Raw genomic sequence first — 17182 nt, 5'->3', positions numbered from 1 at the left:
GATAAACACATCAACTATAAGAGGAAAACAACAAATCAATAGAAACACTGACATGCAACAAAAACAAAAAACAATGCAACAAACACAGAAACGAACCATAAGATAACAACTGTCATATAATATATGATAGATTATGGACAGTGATTATTTTTAGGCCACATTTATGGGCATTATGTTTTCTAGTATGCGCGCCCGTCCGTTCGTTCGTCTGTCCTGCTTTAGGTTAAAGTTTTTGGTTGAGGTAGTTTTTGATGAAGTTGAAGTCCAATCAACTTGAAACTTAGTTTACATGTTCCTTCTGATATGAACATTTTAATTGTAATGCCAAATTAGAGGTTTACCCCATTTTTACGGTCCACATGGAAATGATTATGCGGATGGGGCATTGACCTCATTTCAATGCTTTATTAGGAACACCAAGACAGGTGTCGCATATTGAGATCTGATTAACTGAGATCACTCCTTGTTTTTGGAGGGATTCGTTTCCTCAGTCTTTAGTTTTCTATGTTTTTTTTGGAGACAGTTATTTGGGTTTTTTTTTTCCTTTTTTTTTTTTTGTATTTTACCATGACTTTGTCAGTATGTCATCAACTATTAGTTTGACTATCCATCCAGTACCTTCTGCCTTCCCCTTTTAAGGCTATCATTATCAATCATAGAGTAAAACAGCAGTAAGTATGTCAAACATTTTTTGTTATCTTTTGTTTCACTAATTTAATTTTTATGGGAAAATATCTCTATCAGAACTGGTTGTCAAAGAAAATATGTAATCTCATAGTGGACAGACAGATTAATTTTCATATAAAGTTAATCAGGCAATGTTGTAATTTACGTATTCCCAGGTTATGTATCTATGTTATAAATGGCTTATCACAGTTTGCAACTAACCAACATGGTTTGGATATTTATCCTTTCGTTATCTTGCGTTCATATTTGCTAAATTTCCTGTTAGTTACAACTTTAAATTTTGACCAGTTAAAGCAATGAAAACAAATAAAATTCAGATTTCCAACTACACATTGATTCAAATCAATCGTGCTAACAAATAATATACAGATTCTTCACATTTTATATTGTTTTACAAATAGGCTACACGTATTTTATACAAGAATACAGCTGTTTGTTAGGGGGAAAAAATCTAATTTTACAAGAAGTGCAATGAAAAATTTCTTATCTACTATAAGTTATTGTCACAATGGAATTCTTCAGGCCAAAAAAAGCTAGGAACACGAAATTCATGCATTTATTAACTTTCTGTAGTAATGAACAATATATTATTCTAATTTTAGGTGTCAGACCACCAATTACTCCCTCCAATTTAGAACGTATGTAAAAGTAGCCCTACTCTGACACAAAATAGTGCTTTTGATGTCCTTTTTTACTTAAACTAACCAACAAATTTGCAGAAATGAAACTTTTGGTGAAAGAGAAATATATCTAGATCATTTTGAGCCAAAATTTACTTGTCTATGAGTTTGCATTAAAAATTGAGGATTAATGCGCTCCATAGTATACTAATTTTAGATTTCCAGGAAACCAGGTTTTTGTTTTGGAGTACCTCTGTTTGATGGTCAGTTATTTTGTTAGAAGGCTTTAAAGGTATGGTGAAAATTGGCATGTAGAAAGCTGATACATGTACAATTAAGGATATACCTGGTTTCTATGAAGTTAAACTTAAGGTAAAATATTTAGAAAGCTGAAAATTGCAAAATTTGGTTGAACAGATAGGGATTTTTAATTGGTGGTCTGACACCTCAACAAAATAACATTTGACTAGGTAATCAGTGAGCACCGATTCAGATATACAACAACTAAACGTTTCTTTGTCTTGGAGCATTAAATTTGTCCTGTAGAATTAACGGTAAGTAATCCGTGACTGTTGTATCCTACTCCTTTGTGGAATAAGTATAGTTATCAAGACATCACCGGATTTGTCGTCATTTGTATTTTTGTTACTGATGATCATCTTTAATTCTTCGGATTCCTCATTCACCCTTTCTTCATCAACCTCCACTGTAAATATTATTAGTAAAATATCAAACTCTAAATAGTATAAATACGCAGCAAATATAACAATATGGACAACCATCAAAACAAAATGGTCGGTCTTTGGATAGTGCATATTATTAATACAATACAAGATTTTCACTTATTTTTAACTGTTTTTTTTTAATTTGAGTATTTGATAAAATACTTTGTGGAAAAGGGGTATTTACTCCTAAGTTAATTTAAATAAAGGCAACAGTAATTAACGCTGTTTAAACGTCATAAATCGATTGAGTGAAAACAAATCCGGGCTACAATCTAAAACCGAGGAAACACGAACTATAAGCGGAAACAACGGAACAACAGAAACACTAAAGTGCAACAAAAACAAACGCCAATATATACATTTGTTGTGTAATTGATACGGACTTTAATTACAACTGCCACATCCCTGAACAAGTGGTGGGTTGAACCTGGTTTTTGTCGAGCCTGCAACTTTTGTTGCAGAAAGCTCGACATAGGGATAGTGATCCGGCGGCGGCGGCTACGGCAGCGGCGGCGGCAGCGTTCGCTAACTTTTTAAAAGCTTTATATTTTAGAGGGTGAAAGACCTGGATGCTTTATACTTTGTATATAGATGCCTCATGTTACGAAGTTTCCGTCAGTCACATGTCAAATGTCCTTGACCTCATTTTCATGGTTCAGTGACCACTTGAAAAAAAAGTTCAGATTTTTTTTAATGTTGAATTCTCTCTTATTTTAATTAATAGGATAATTATATTTGGTATGTGCGTACCTTGCAAGGTCCTCATGCCCGTCAGACAAGTTTCATTTGACCTCGACCTCATTTCATGGATCAGTGAACAAGGTTAAGTTTTGGTGGTCAAGTCCATATCTCAGATACTATAAGCAATAGGTCTAGTATATTCGGTGTATGGAAGGACTGTAAGGTGTACATGTCCAACTGGCAGGTGTCACCTGACCTTGACCTCATTTTCATGGTTCAGTGGTTATAGTTAAGTTTTTGTGTTTTGGTCTGTTTTTCTCATACTTTATGCAATAGATCTACTATATTTGTTGTATGGAATGATTGTTAGATGTACATGTCTAGCGGGCAGATGTCATCTGACCTTGACCTCATTTTCATGGTTGAGTGGTCAAAGTTAAGTTTTTGAGTTTTGGTCTTTTTATCTAATACTATATGCCATAGGTCAACTATATTTGGTGTATGGAAATATTTTATGATCTATATGTCAGTCCCGCAGGTTTTATTTGACCTCGACCTCATTTTCACGGTTCATTGCTCAGTGTTAAGTTTTTGTGTTTTGGTCTATTTTTCTTAAACTATAAGTAATAGGTCATCTATATTTGTTGTATGGAAGCATTGTTAGCTGTACATGTCTGCCTGGCATGGTTCATCTGACCTTGACCTCATTTTCATGGTTCATTGGTCTTTGTTTAGTTATCTTGGTCAATGCTAAGTTTATGTGACAGTTTTTAATAAAGCTTTATACTTAGGACTATCAACATAATATCAATAATTAGTAAAGAAGGCGAGACATTTCAGCGTGTGCACTCTTGTTATAGCTAGTCAAACCTCCCGTTTTAACCTATCATGGACTGTCTAATTACTAGTACCAGTATATCTTTATGAAACATTGTTTCTAGCTTTGTTTTTTGTAACCTTACCGTGACGTTTACCAAAGGGAACTGACTGAGTCATGCTTGAACCAGTTTCTCCTTTAGAATTAACGCTGCCACTAAACGTAGTTCCCCCTGAAGTAACACTGCCCTCACCAGTAACAGTCCCATGTGAATTAACATCAACAGAACCTCCTATTTCTGCTCCAGGAACACCAACACTACCATGAACACCTCCACTCACACCTTTACCCTTATCGTAACTACCGTGTACTCCTATAGATCCAAGTCCTAATCCAGCAGACACCCCAGCATCTCCACCAGATATATGACCATCTGGAGAAGTATGCACATGGCCGCTAACGCCTCCAAATGGCGTATCTACACTGCCGCCATACGAATGACTTCCGTCTGGGTTTGTTGTTATATCAATGCTCCCTCCAAGCTTTCTGTCTTCTTCTTTAAGATCTGATAAATAATTCATACATAAGGAAATATTTTGAAATTTTAAGAGTGCAATTCCCAGTTCTTTCGTATTTGGTTCACGTAACTTTACTGAAGACCTAGTATCACTTTTAATCACATCTTTTTAAATAATTATTTTGTTAGTTTATTATTTGAAATGAAGGTGATAATTCGAAGGTAGTGCAGGTATGATCATTTATACCAATGTTTTAAATTTCTGTTAGAAAAAGAGATTAACTTGTTAATCTTACTTCTACATATCTGTTTTTCCTCTATGGTGATGAGTGAAATATCGATAGTCGAAATCTGGAAACAAATTACATAGTTAAATATTATTATGATCAATTCTTCATTTTAAGATTTATCATGCATTGCAGAAACAGAATTTACAAATACCATATTTTAAAGTGCGTGTATGGTAGACATATCAAAGTATGGTAACCATATCGAAGTTTCACCAAGCTATCACTTTTACGTGTCGGTTATTTTGACTTGTCGAATTTCTGCATCATTTTTAAGACGCTTTTTTTCATTTGTTGTTCCAAATATTTATTTTGAAACACAGGTTTACCTTTTTCTATGTAATTACAAATTTAGCGAAAGTTTCACGAAAGTTTAGGCCAGATACATATTTTATTCATGTCAAGTATTTCGTTACTTCTTACAAAGATAAATAGTGCAGAATTTTTTTGGAAAACAAAATTGAAACACAGGTTTCCCTTCTTCTTTGTAATTACAGATTTAGCAAGATTTTCACGAAAGTATAGGTCAGGATCTCATTTTATTCATGTCAAGTATTTCGTTATTTCTTACAAAGATAAGAAGTGCAAAATTTTTTGGAAAATAAAATGGAAAATGGAAATGGGAAATGTATCAAAGAGACAACAATCCGACCAAAGCAGAAAACATCTGACAGTCACTTTTCGTGTATTTTACCAGAGATATATATTTCTCATATTTTACTTAATTTTGTAAGCACAAGTTAAGTATATCAACTAAATCAATCTGACCAAACCTTAAGCTAAACAGTACTTCAAAGAATATTCTTTTAACTTTCTATATCAAATTTCACGCAGATCGAAAGCTGCTGTACACGATTGTAAAATCCAATGTACCAATTGTAAACGGAAACGTAGACATAAATCTGCAATCTTTAGCACAAAACCTGTTGTTTTTGTCGTACCGATAGCCGGTGATAAGATCTGATTTAGAAAATAATGGTTGTTGCTGTTTGGATATATTTACCAGTGAATTTCCATTAATATGCCTTTGCGTTTCTAATCTAAGTTTGTATCTGTTATTTCATTTTCTCAAACTTATGTTTCCTGATAAATTCGAATATTTTGATGAGCTGTCGATTAAAGAGAATGATATACTATTCGAAATCAACTTAGTCTTGTATAATTTTTAATTTTAGTTCATTTAAATATTTTGGAGTTTAGTATGACGTCCATGATCACTGATTTAGTACACTTTTTTGTTTAGGTGCCAGCTGAAGCACGCATCCGGGTGCGGTCTGCCTCGCTGTATTGAAGACCCATTGGTGGCCTTCGGCTGTTTTCTGCTCCTTGGTCGGGTGGTTGTCTCTTTGACACATTCCCAATTTTCATTCTCAATTGTATTTGAAGACATAATACTTACACTGAAATTCTGTTTTATTAACCCTTCGAAAAAGTGGATTTCAAGGCACGTTGATTCTATGAAAATAAGAATAAAAGGTTGAATATTTGTAAACATTGATCCATAAAATATTGCGTTATTTTATTTTAACTCTGCCGCGAAAATACAAATACAATCTAACACGGTTTTACCTGGATCGTTTGCCCAATGAAGACAGACACATTTTTCAGACTTATTAAGTCCACAAACCACCAACAATATTCCTAGTAAATAGATAACTTTCATCTTCAATAAATTCAAGATATAACTTGACAAACCTAAGCACAGGCTTTTTATAATAGAAGGTTATCTTTTTGACATTCTACGTATTGTGAATGCACGCGGTGATGGTATGATAAAGCATGTTTTGACAAATATATGACGAAATATTGTGCTCTCAAAGATCAAATTACATCTGTCATTTCATACATTTTCGCTAAACCTATTGCCTCTAAAATTTCCAACCACGGAACGTTATCAGAGACCATTGCCGTCAAAGATGTGAATTCAAGCCCCCCCCCCCATATGCGTGCATTGTCCCCATACAAATATAGTCTTATTGATTATGTTAAAACAAGAGTGCACACACTGAAATGTCTCGCCTTCTTTACTAATCATTGATATCATGTTGATAGTCCTAAGTATAAAGCTTTATTACAACTGTCACATAAACTTAACATTAACCAAGATAGCTAAACAAAGACCAATGAACCATGAAAATGAGGTCAAGGTCAGATGAACCATGCCAGGCAGACATGTACAGCTAACAAAGCTTCCATACAACAAATATAGTTGACCTATTACTTATAGTTTAAGAAAAATAGACCAAAACACAAAAACTCAACACTGTGCAATGAACCGTGCAATTGAGGTCATGGTCAAATAAACCTGTGGGACTGACAAATAGACCAAAACACAAAAACTCAACACTGTGCAATGAACCGTGCAATTGAGGTCATGGTCAAATAAACCTGTGGGACTGACATATAGATCATAATATATTTCCATACACCAAATATAGCTGACCTTTGGCATATAATATTAGATAAAAAGACCAAAACTTAAAAACATTACTTTGACCACTGAACCATGAAAATGAGGTCAAGGTCAGATGACATCTGCCCGCTAGACATGCACACCTTACAATCATTCCATACAACAAATATAGTAGACCTATTGCATAAAGTATGAGAAAAACAGACCAAAACACAAAAACTTAACTATAACCACTGAACCATGAAAATGAGGTCAAGGTCAGATGACACCTGCCAGTTGGACATGTACACCTTCCAGTCCTTCCATACACCAAATATACTAGCCCTATTGCTTATAGTATCTGAGATATGGACTTGACCACCAAAACTTAACCTTGTTCACTGATCCATGAAATGAGGTCGAGGTCAAGTGAAAACTGTCTGACGGGCATGAGGACCTTGCAAGGTACGCACATACCAAATATAGTTATCCTATTACTTATAATAAGAGAGAATTCAACATTACAAAAATTCTGAACTTTTTTTTCAAGTGGTCACTGAACCATGAAAATGAGGTCAAGGACATTGGACATGTGACTGACGGAAACTTCGTAACATGAGGCATCTATATACAAAGTATGAAGCATCCAGGTCTTTCACCTTCTAAAATACAAACCTTTTAAGAAGTTAGCTAACGCTGCCGCCGTAGCCGCCGCCGCCGACGCGTGATCACTATCCCTATGTCGAGCTTTCTGCAACAAAAGTTGCAGGCTCGACAACTAGAGACTTTGGCATCATCAACTATGAAACAATAGTGATCAAAGGTACCAGGATTTTACTCTTATACGCCAGATGCGCGTTTCGTCTAATAAGACTCATCAGTGACGCTCAGATCAAAATAGTTGTAAAACTAAGAGAGCTGTGAGTCAAAGCCCCGAAATATCGAATTCCCAGTCCACCACTTTGAAAAAGAACTTCCGGTTACTAATGGATGGAGTTGAGGATTATGCCATAAAATGGATATATAATGTAACTATTAACTCAGATGGATTCTTACTCAGGCTCTTGTGCCATAAACAGTAATACCGCTTGCAATTTGACAATCACCTTAAATGCATATCACAATAGATTGTTTTCTAGAGACTCAACGTTGTACATAGCGTATTGGTATAAATGTTTATATTGAGTAAATTTTCTTTCATTTCAAAATAAACCTATCTAAGAGTTCCAATTTCAATTTTTTTTTTCTACATGGAATATTGAAATGATTAAAAATATTGTTAAAAAATGCAAAAAAATTAAAATCGTGTAGTTGATTGACACCTTTCAAGATATTTGCTTCGAAACAAAACAAACATCGCTACAATGCCCTATACTCAAACTTATACTAAGTAAAATGTAAAGGACTTATCGAGAATAGTAAGTCGAGAAAAAAAACAACTTCATTGCCAACAAAAAGAAGATAATGAAGACAAAAAACACCAAACGAACAATTATAAGTAACACTAACTATACCAAAAGCTGTGGGATGAAACCTGCATCTCTGTAAGGGTCCAAAATACCAGCTTCATTAATCAGTGACATATGTTATTCCGCTTCATTAATCAGTGACCATTTTCTTCATAATCAAAGAGCTGATAGCTCTGAAGTGGAAGAAGGTGAATAAAAGGTAACTTGAATTACCATAAAAGCAGCCCCACTTACCCAGGCTGCTTTGTTCCATTATCGTTAAAATGTATTTTTTTTCTTCAAACAAGAAAAGGTCATAAGTACATGGATTTCCCATCCGTACAATCATTTTCTATGTTCAGTTGACTATGAAAATTAGGTAAAATCTTTAATTTGGCAGTAATTAAGAAGATCATATCAAGAGGAACACATGTGTACTAAGTTTCAAGTTGATTGGATTTCAACTTCATCAAAAACTACCTCGACCATAAACTTTATAACCAGAAGCAGGACGGACGGACAGACTAGAAAACATATTGCCCATAAATGGAGCATAAAAATAGTAAGACTTGTTACATACCTGCCAACTTTTGAAAGTTCCCATATGGGTTTTTACTGCACAACAACAAAATTAAAGGTTACAATTTTTAGCGATGTATTTTGCAAGATCTGGATTGTCTAGAAAAAGTGTCATATTTGTATGAACTTACATGACTTACATGCCTTTTCCTTAAGTCTGTTTGCATAATTCTAGTTATATATTAAATCGGTAGAAAAATTATACATGAAGATAGTAGAAGCTAGACTATTAGCCTAGTTGCACATATTGTATGTTGACTTCTAACCAGTTATAAACAAATTTAATATATAAACTTCAATTTAATCCTTGAAAGGAGGTCTAAATTAATAAAATAATTTATAAATTTTAATTTTTTTATTTGTCCAAAATCATTTAAATTCATTTAATCAACATCCTTTTATGATTATTTGATTAAAATATTAATCATTTATAGTCTTTTTACCATTTACATTTTTAAAAGCAAAATAACTGAAAACAGGATAAAACAAAGGGAAGTAACAAAAAAGTATTTCAATAATCCCAATACACATCGTTTTGATAACACAACGGCAGTTAGCCGGAGGTAAACATCGTTGATTACCAGTATGTTTGACACCCAAGCTGTCAAGTGAAGCCATATAATTATACATCTTCTTTGATGTTCAGGTAAAATTTAACACAGGTGTCAATTACACCCGTACAGTAGTAAGAAATGATCAAATATGGCGTCTGAAAAATTTCATACACGGGAGTTTTTTCTCCTAAACGGGAGGTTCACATGTATGTTACGAAGGGCATCTAATTCACATGACAAAGGAAACCCATGAATAAAGATAACACTTTATATATCCTTTTTATTTATATAAAAATAAAATCTTCTTGTCTGCAGGATTGCAAATTCGTAACTTCAAGGGCGAACTTGTAAACAGGGCGAGTTGTACCGATACCAAATTCACGCATGCGTAATACAAATATTTACAGTTAAAACATCCTGTTACAAGTAAACAAATATTACGTTCATGTGGATGAGATGAAATCTAATAATTTACATAAATAAAAGGGTCATATTTACGATAGTGATTGTTTTACAATCATAATTTACAAATTAAATGATTCAGATGCCCAATCATGTGTAAAAATCGGTGTCAGGAATCTAAGTTGTTTTGAAATTGTAATACACGAAATGAATGCGGCATACGGAGACTCAAAGCCAATGGTCGGCCCCTTAAGTCTTCAGAAGACTTGACGTCTTCTTCCACTAAAAATGTCTGTACCAAATCAGGAATATGACAGTTGTTATCCATTCGTTTAATGTGTTTGAGTGTTTAATTTTGCCATTTGATATGGGAAAGTTTTGAATTTTCCTCGGACTTCATATTTTTGTGAATTTTACTTTTTTGTGTGTTACTTATAGTTTGATAGAACAACTAATTGAAATACATAATTTTGCTTTTTGAATGTACGTTTGCTTATACAATAGGTCAATGAAAAGAAGTTATTTTGCAGACCTCGAAAACAGAAGACTGACAATAACAAGCTTAGGCTTGTCAAGATTTCATAAGCAACCGATTCGTCAATTTTGATTCTAAGGAAAATGCGTTATAAAAAGTAATGTTGCAAAATAAAAGACAGCTGACGTCTATGATAAGGTAAGGGTATCTTAGTTGAATGATTATAGTCAATAGGTAAACATAGTAAACATGTTTATGAAGGAAAGTAAATAGATACCAAAACGTCAATCAGACAGTTTTAAGACGAAATAGTAGAGCGATAACGACACAAACAAATGACAAAAAGACGAAATACAAACAACAATTCATCGGAGTTCGGTATTTTTGTAATTTTACTTTTTTCATTACACATATGGGCTACTATAAAATACAATAGTAGTTTACTTATCTTCAGTGTAAAATACAATAGTAGTTTACTTATGTTCAGTGTAAAATACAATAGTAGTTTACTTATGTTCACTGTAAAATACAATAGTAATTTACTTATGTTTACTGTAAAATACAATAGTAGTTTACTTATGTTCACTATAAAATACAATAGTAGTTTACTTATGTTCACTGTAAAATACAATAGAAGTTTACTTATGGTCACTATAAAATACAATAGTAGTTTACTTATGTTAAAATACAATAGTAGTTTACTTATGTTAAAATACAATAGTAGTTTACTTATGTTCAGTGTAAAATACAATAGTAGTTTACTTATGTTCAGTGTAAAATACAATAGTAGTTTACTTATGTTCAGTGTAAAATACAATAGTAGTTTACTTATGTTCAGTGTAAAATACGATAGTAGTTTACTTATGTTCAGTGTAAAATACAATTGTAGTTTACTTATGTTCAGTGTAAAATACAGAAATCGAAATAATAAAAGTAAACCTCAAGAAAATGCATGCACTTCACCAGCATTCAGATTATCACAATAAGGAATAGAACAAAATCAGTAAAATAGATCGGACAACTTTCCTAGTATCTAAAGAATTGAGACCGTGAAAAAAATGTCGCTTGGGACGTTTAACACATTGTATTGGTGATCCAGCTCATGACTGTCTGTAAATTTCCTGAAATGTCGGTTTTAGTCATTCTTCCTTGTTATATCCATCTGTTGCAGTTTTAATGTTAGAATCACTACCCTATTACGTATGCCTAAATAGTGTGTACAGACATGAGGCTTACATGTCAATAGAGATATGAAAGCTGCGATTGGGTAGCAGAGTACGTTTTAGCCGTTTTGCCCACAGGCACTTGTTTCAGAAAAAAATTTCCTATATTCCTAAAATATTTAAAAGGTATATAAGAAGAAACAATTTCTGAGACAAGTGCCTGTGATACAAAACAGTTGAACAAAAAAGGAAATCGTTAATACACATTCCTTTTTTCTGTCATGAAAAAAACCCACTTTTTTAACAACCTACCTCATTGATTCGAACAAAAAAATACAACGAATATGTTGTAACAAAAATGTTGGCCTTTAATGCACACTGTGGGATTATTTCATGGGTTACTAATCGTACCCTTCTACAGGCCATTTATTTTTGTATTCATTTGAAGCAGAACCTCCGCTAATAGACAAACAAAATAGAACCAGGGCAGGTTGTTTATTTTTACTTCCAGTCTTTATCAACTTACATCTCGAAGTTGAAAATTAGGGTCTGTTGAAAACATACCTTTACGACAATAGAGATGATTTCAGATTCTCAATTGTGAACTTTCCATTTCTATGTAGCAATATTCCAGCAGCGCCTACAAACGGATTATATAGATGGTTGCTTCTCACAAGGAAGCTATTAAACCAAGAGTTCTAAGTGGTGAAGTTGAACTCATCCCTTTGTTAATCTGAATTTTTCTGGAACAAAACTTTGAATTTTTTAAAAACTAAGGATGTTCTTATCCCTGGAATAGATTATCTTAGCCTATTTGGCACAACTTTTTGGAATTTTGGGTCCTCAATGCTCTTCAATTTTGTACTTGTTTGGCTTTAAAAATATTTTAATATGAGCGTCACTGATGAGTCTTATGTAGACGAAACGCGCGTCTGGCGTACTAAATTATAATCCTAGTACCTTTGATAACTATTTACACCACTGGGTCGATGCCACTCCTGGTGGACGTTTCATCCGCGAGGGTATCTATCGCCAGCCCAGTAGTCAACATTTCGGTGTTGACATGAATATCAATAATGTGGTCATTTTTTATAAATTTCCTGTTTACAAAACTTTGAATTTTTCGAAAAACTAAGGATATTCTTATCCCAGGCATAGATTACCTTAGCCGTATTTGACACAACGTTTTGGAATTTTGGATCCTTAATGCTCTTCAATTTTGTACTTGTTTGGCTTTATAAATATCTTGATATGAGCGTCACTGATGAGTCTTATGTAGACGAAACACGCGTCTGACGTACTAAATTATAATCCTGGTACCTTTGATAACTATTTGCTGTTAATCACAGGATCAACAAAAATGAGGAGAAAAAAATCAATAAAACTATTCCTGCTGATACTATCTTTTGATTGTAAAAAGCTTCTGTCCACGTTTGGTACAAATCCAAGATAGTTAATGAATCTAATAAATGATTTAAAAACTTTAACTGCAGACTGTATGTAATGTTAACTGGAAGAAAAACTAACTCCATTTATAAGTAAAATACAAATACACAGGTGCAAAGTTTTAACAAAATTTCCTACTTGATACTAGTTGTTGATCATTAACAAGCTTCTTTCCAAGTTTGGTACAAATCCAAAATGGTATAGGAAAGTTATTAAAATTTTAAAAACTTTAACCACAGAGTTAATGTGTTGTTACCTGGCAGAAAATGTAAGTCCATTCAAAAGTAAAATACGGAAAAAATTGAATTTTTATTTTTACAACATTTTCTTCTGGATACTATTTTATGATCATTAACAAGCTTCTGTCGAAGTTTGGTAGAAATCCAGTATATTTTAAGAAAGTTATAAAATTTTAAAAACTTTAACCACAGAGTAATGTTTCCCAAAGGAAAAAAAATTATAAGTAAAATAAGGAAAAAATGGAATTTTAGTTTTACAAAATGTACTTCTGGATACTATCTTATGATCATAAATAAGCTTCTGTCGAAGTTTGGTAGAAATCCAGTATAGTTTAAGAAAGTTCTCAAAATTTCAAAAACTTTAACCAAAGAGTGAATATTTGAGGACGCCGCTACCAACGACGACGCCGACACCGACGGAATGTAGGATCGCTATGTCTCGCTTTTTTGACTAAAGTCGAAGGCTTGACAAAAATGTGTATCTGTGTGAGAGTTAGTCCTATGATTTTTTTTATTTAGATACCGAATAATTATTGCTGTGAACTTTAGATATGACAGAATAAAGTGATTCGCTAAGCGCAGCCTGATACGACCGCAGAGGTTGAATCTTGAACAGTTGTGGCAAATTTGGACACAATGTTCAAGCTTGATTCTGTCTAAATTTGGATTGTGATTACATTTTTGACATAGTAAAGGTTTCTGACAAACTAAATGTCAAGATCTTACAAATCTATTACACAATACTGTGCAATTAAAGGATTCTTTTTGAAAATTTGAAAAATTTTGAAAAAAAAAAAATGAAACCCCTTAAAAAACTTGAACCCCCTCAAACTTTTTGAATCCCCCCTTTGAGCAATTACCCCCACCTTTCCTATGTAGTATGGAACCTTGTAGTACCATTTCAGAGAGATCCATATTCTTAAACACAAGTTATTGTCTGGAAACTAGAAAAATGTTTGTTTTTGGTCAATTTTTTGGCCCGTAATTCTGGAATGAATTTGGCAATTACCCCCAAACTCAATCCCAGTCTTCCTTTTGTGATATGGAACCTTGTGGTACAATAGAAGAGAGATCCATACATATACACACAAAAATGCTACTTTTTGGCCCTTAATACCTAAACTGTTGGCACCATTAACCCCAAAATTAATCCAAACATTCTTCTTGTAGTATCAAACATTGTGGTACAATTTCAGAGCAATTGAAATACTTGAACACAAGTTCATATCCTGAAAGTAGAAAAATGCTTGTTTTGGGTCCCTTTTGGGCCTCTTATTCCAAAACGGTTGGGACCATCGTCATCAAAATCAATTCTTACCTTCCTTTTGTGGTATTGAACCTTCTTGTTAAATTTCAAAGAGATCCAGTCACTTACACTAAAGTTATTGTCTGGACACCAAATGTGTCTTCAGAAGACACAGATGACGACATCATACCATTTTACTATGCCAATAATTTTTTTGCGGTCGTATAAAAATTGATTGTAGTCTCTTTCAATAAAAAAAACATTTTTATTTCAATTCATACAAAAACATATAAATCTAACAGACAGTAAGTGATGGGTTCAATTGAATAAGATAAAAATTACTTATAAATAAAGTTTGACGTAATACACAACCCCAATGGTTGTGGCAAGTAATCAGCTGGAAGCATCTTGCAATCTAACTGTAGTATTTCCACAACATATATATATTCATATCAAAATTGATAAAAACAACACCAACAATTCTATAAATGTACCCAAGTATTATCATGATTATGCACAACTGATTAAAATATATATGCTTTCAAATAATATATATTGTCTCTGAATACTGATTACATTTAGTATGAAGGGTTGTAACCTTGGAATCTTGACGAGGATGTCTTTGTGAATTACAGTTTGTATAAAAGTTTGAAACAAGAAGATAAGGAAATCTTAATTAGAATGTTTTTCTTGGAAAGTACATATAATTTTGAATATAAAGCTATATATTCTTCCTGGATTGTTCAATTTGAACAAATCATTCAAAAACAAGGTGATAAAATTTAAAAATGTTGAAATAAATAGATTGATGATGAATGATTACAAAAACACTTGAAATGATAGCAAATTATTATATCATTCTAGCATAAACATTTTAACAAAAAAACAAACATGCATATCATTCTAGAATAGACATACCATAAATTACATATAGTTCTATCACTTCTTGTTTTAAATAGGGAGAGGGACCTCAATGTCTGAGTGGTCTAAGTAGTTACTACTGTAATCATTAATCAGTCAACACTGAGGTTGTTTGAGTTCAAATCCTGCTTGTGCAGGTGTACTTGCCTAAAATCTTAATTGACTAAGATTGTCAGTTTTCCTATCAAAGAACAGTGGTTTTCTCTGGGAACTCTAGCTTCCACTACCAATAAAAATTGGCTGCCATGAAATAGCCCAAAATTGGTGCTTAAAAGTGGCATTAAAAACACATCAAATCAAATCAAAACTAAACAGGAAGACATATCAAAATGCTTGGTCAGACTTTTATTATTGAAGGTGATATGAAATTCTCAAAATTCTAATGTCGGAATACCCATTGCAGGGTCCCTATCATAATCATAAATAGTTATCCATAATATCTTCTTTACTTTTTTAAAGTAGCAAGTGTACAACACAATATGATGCATCAAGTCTGTGTGAATTTTATCAATTTCACTTGGTCTCTTGATGCATTTCATTCTATCCCAATAAATGCTTCAGAAAAAAAAACCAAGTTACCTCAGCAATAAGTATTCCCTGGACACAAAGTTGATGAGCAATTGTAGTAATTTCATAACATATGTAAGAACATATAAAAATTCAGTACATATATGAAGATGTTGAGTGGTGAATCTAAACATACAGTACACAGTTAAGATACCAATTTCAGATGGATCTGATTTGTGGTTCTTGGAAATAGCACAACTTTTTGAGGACGGACATAATTATAGAAGTGAAAGATAGTTCGAGAAACAACAACATTTAATAAAAATAATTTGCTACATTATAAAAATGTGTAAAAGATGATGAGGAATATTACCCATTGAGAGAATGACAAACAACAAAGCCTAAAGATATCTAGAGGACAACATATAACCTCAAATTACTATACCTAAGGGGTTGCCCTTAATTTCCAAAAACGTTTTAAAAAGTTATAAGACCATCAAAACTGTACTCACCACCAAATTCTTCAACGAAAAAAAAAACCTGAAGATTTTATTTATCACACAATACAAAAAATAAAACCACTGTATAGCTAACACCATTCATGACTTGGGACAGAGATACAACCACTGTATAGCTAACACCATTCATGACTTGGGACAGAGACTTAGAGACTTAGGTTTCTAAAATACAGTCTGTGGTGACCACTAATATTACAACCACTATATAGCTAACACCATTCATGACTTGGGACAGAGACTTAGAGACTTAGGTTTCTAAGATACAGTCTGTGGTGACCACTAATAGAAAAACATAACAAATAAACACCATTCAGCAACGTACAGTCATTTAATGCCCATGCTTTGAGCTAATAACATCTGTACAATCCTTGTATTTGGCTGGGGAAGAAGGATTGGCTGGTTATCATAATATATGTATACCCTTCATTACAAACAGATAATAGAATCATAATGGAATGGCAGGAAAGTTGGAAATGACTTTGAAAAAATGAAATCAAATCTCAATATTTCATCTTCAACACAAGATTAAATGTTTATTCCAAGGTATGATGCTATATCAACTATCCTTGTTTTCAGCAGTGCCATTAAGTGATGAATTATCTACATCCTCCTTTTTAGTCTGCTGTTCCGACCACATTTCACTGTACAGTCCATTAGCTGACAGTAACTCTTCATGACTGAAAACATATATAAAATTATTAGAAACTTCTGTATAAGGTCCTTCAACACTTCATGTAAATCCAGAACTTTGCCTAGCAACGAAAGTATTGGTTTCAAAACTTTGAATGTTTCAATTTATGGTAGTGATCATAAAGGCTAGTTAATTACAGCGGAAACATTTGTTTTTGTTGTTTAGATCAAATAATTTCTTATTATTATAGTATTATTTGTATGCAGTGATTCCTAAAATCGATATATAATCAACCCCATATTTTCAAATCTTTGAAACACATGGCCT

At 33.0% G+C, this 17182-nt stretch overlaps 2 protein-coding genes across 6 annotated transcripts in view; both read right to left on the bottom strand.

The window, feature by feature from the left end:
* Positions 1-1229: 1229 nt before the first annotated feature.
* LOC143065503 (uncharacterized) lies at positions 1230-6059 on the bottom strand. 2 transcript variants are annotated; one of them, XM_076239107.1, is made up of 5 exons: positions 5904-6059; positions 5734-5789; positions 4344-4398; positions 3676-4095; positions 1230-2013 (listed from the first exon to the last, which is right to left on the bottom strand). In XM_076239107.1, exons 1-5 carry the CDS (start codon positions 5995-5997, stop codon positions 1856-1858), a joined length of 783 nt encoding a protein of 260 aa, XP_076095222.1. In that variant the 5' UTR covers positions 5998-6059; the 3' UTR covers positions 1230-1855. The 2 variants fall into 2 exon arrangements, with proteins under 2 accessions (XP_076095222.1, XP_076095223.1); XM_076239108.1 differs by having other exon boundaries at positions 3784-4095.
* Positions 6060-14797: 8738 nt separating this feature from the next.
* Positions 14798-17182, bottom strand: part of LOC143065495 (ATP-binding cassette sub-family B member 6-like) — a 45955-nt gene continuing 43570 nt past the window's right edge. For all 4 annotated transcript variants that reach the window (XM_076239084.1, XM_076239085.1, XM_076239086.1 and 1 more), the window contains one exon: positions 14798-16901. In XM_076239084.1, the coding sequence (XP_076095199.1) occupies positions 16781-16901 (121 nt within the window). In that variant the 3' untranslated portion in view covers positions 14798-16780. The remainder of the gene's footprint in view (positions 16902-17182) is intronic.

Source organism: Mytilus galloprovincialis, chromosome 2, assembly GCF_965363235.1.
Source record: "Mytilus galloprovincialis chromosome 2, xbMytGall1.hap1.1, whole genome shotgun sequence".
Classification (NCBI taxonomy): Eukaryota; Metazoa; Mollusca; class Bivalvia; order Mytilida; family Mytilidae; genus Mytilus; species Mytilus galloprovincialis.
Note: the sequence above shows the minus strand (reverse complement) of the source record. Positions and strands in the feature narration are given on the sequence as shown.

Excerpts from the sequence above, each read along its gene's own strand:
- LOC143065503 (XM_076239107.1), bottom strand. The coding sequence starts at position 5,997 with ATGAAAGTTATCTATTTACTAGGAATATTGTTGGTGGTTTGTGGACTT. Across the intron at positions 5,790-5,903 it reads TCATTGGGCAAACGATCCAG|AATCAACGTGCCTTGAAATC; the intron begins GTAAAACCGTGT and ends TTATTTTCATAG. Across the intron at positions 2,014-3,675 it reads TCCCTTTGGTAAACGTCACG|TGGAGGTTGATGAAGAAAGG; the intron begins GTAAGGTTACAA and ends TAATATTTACAG.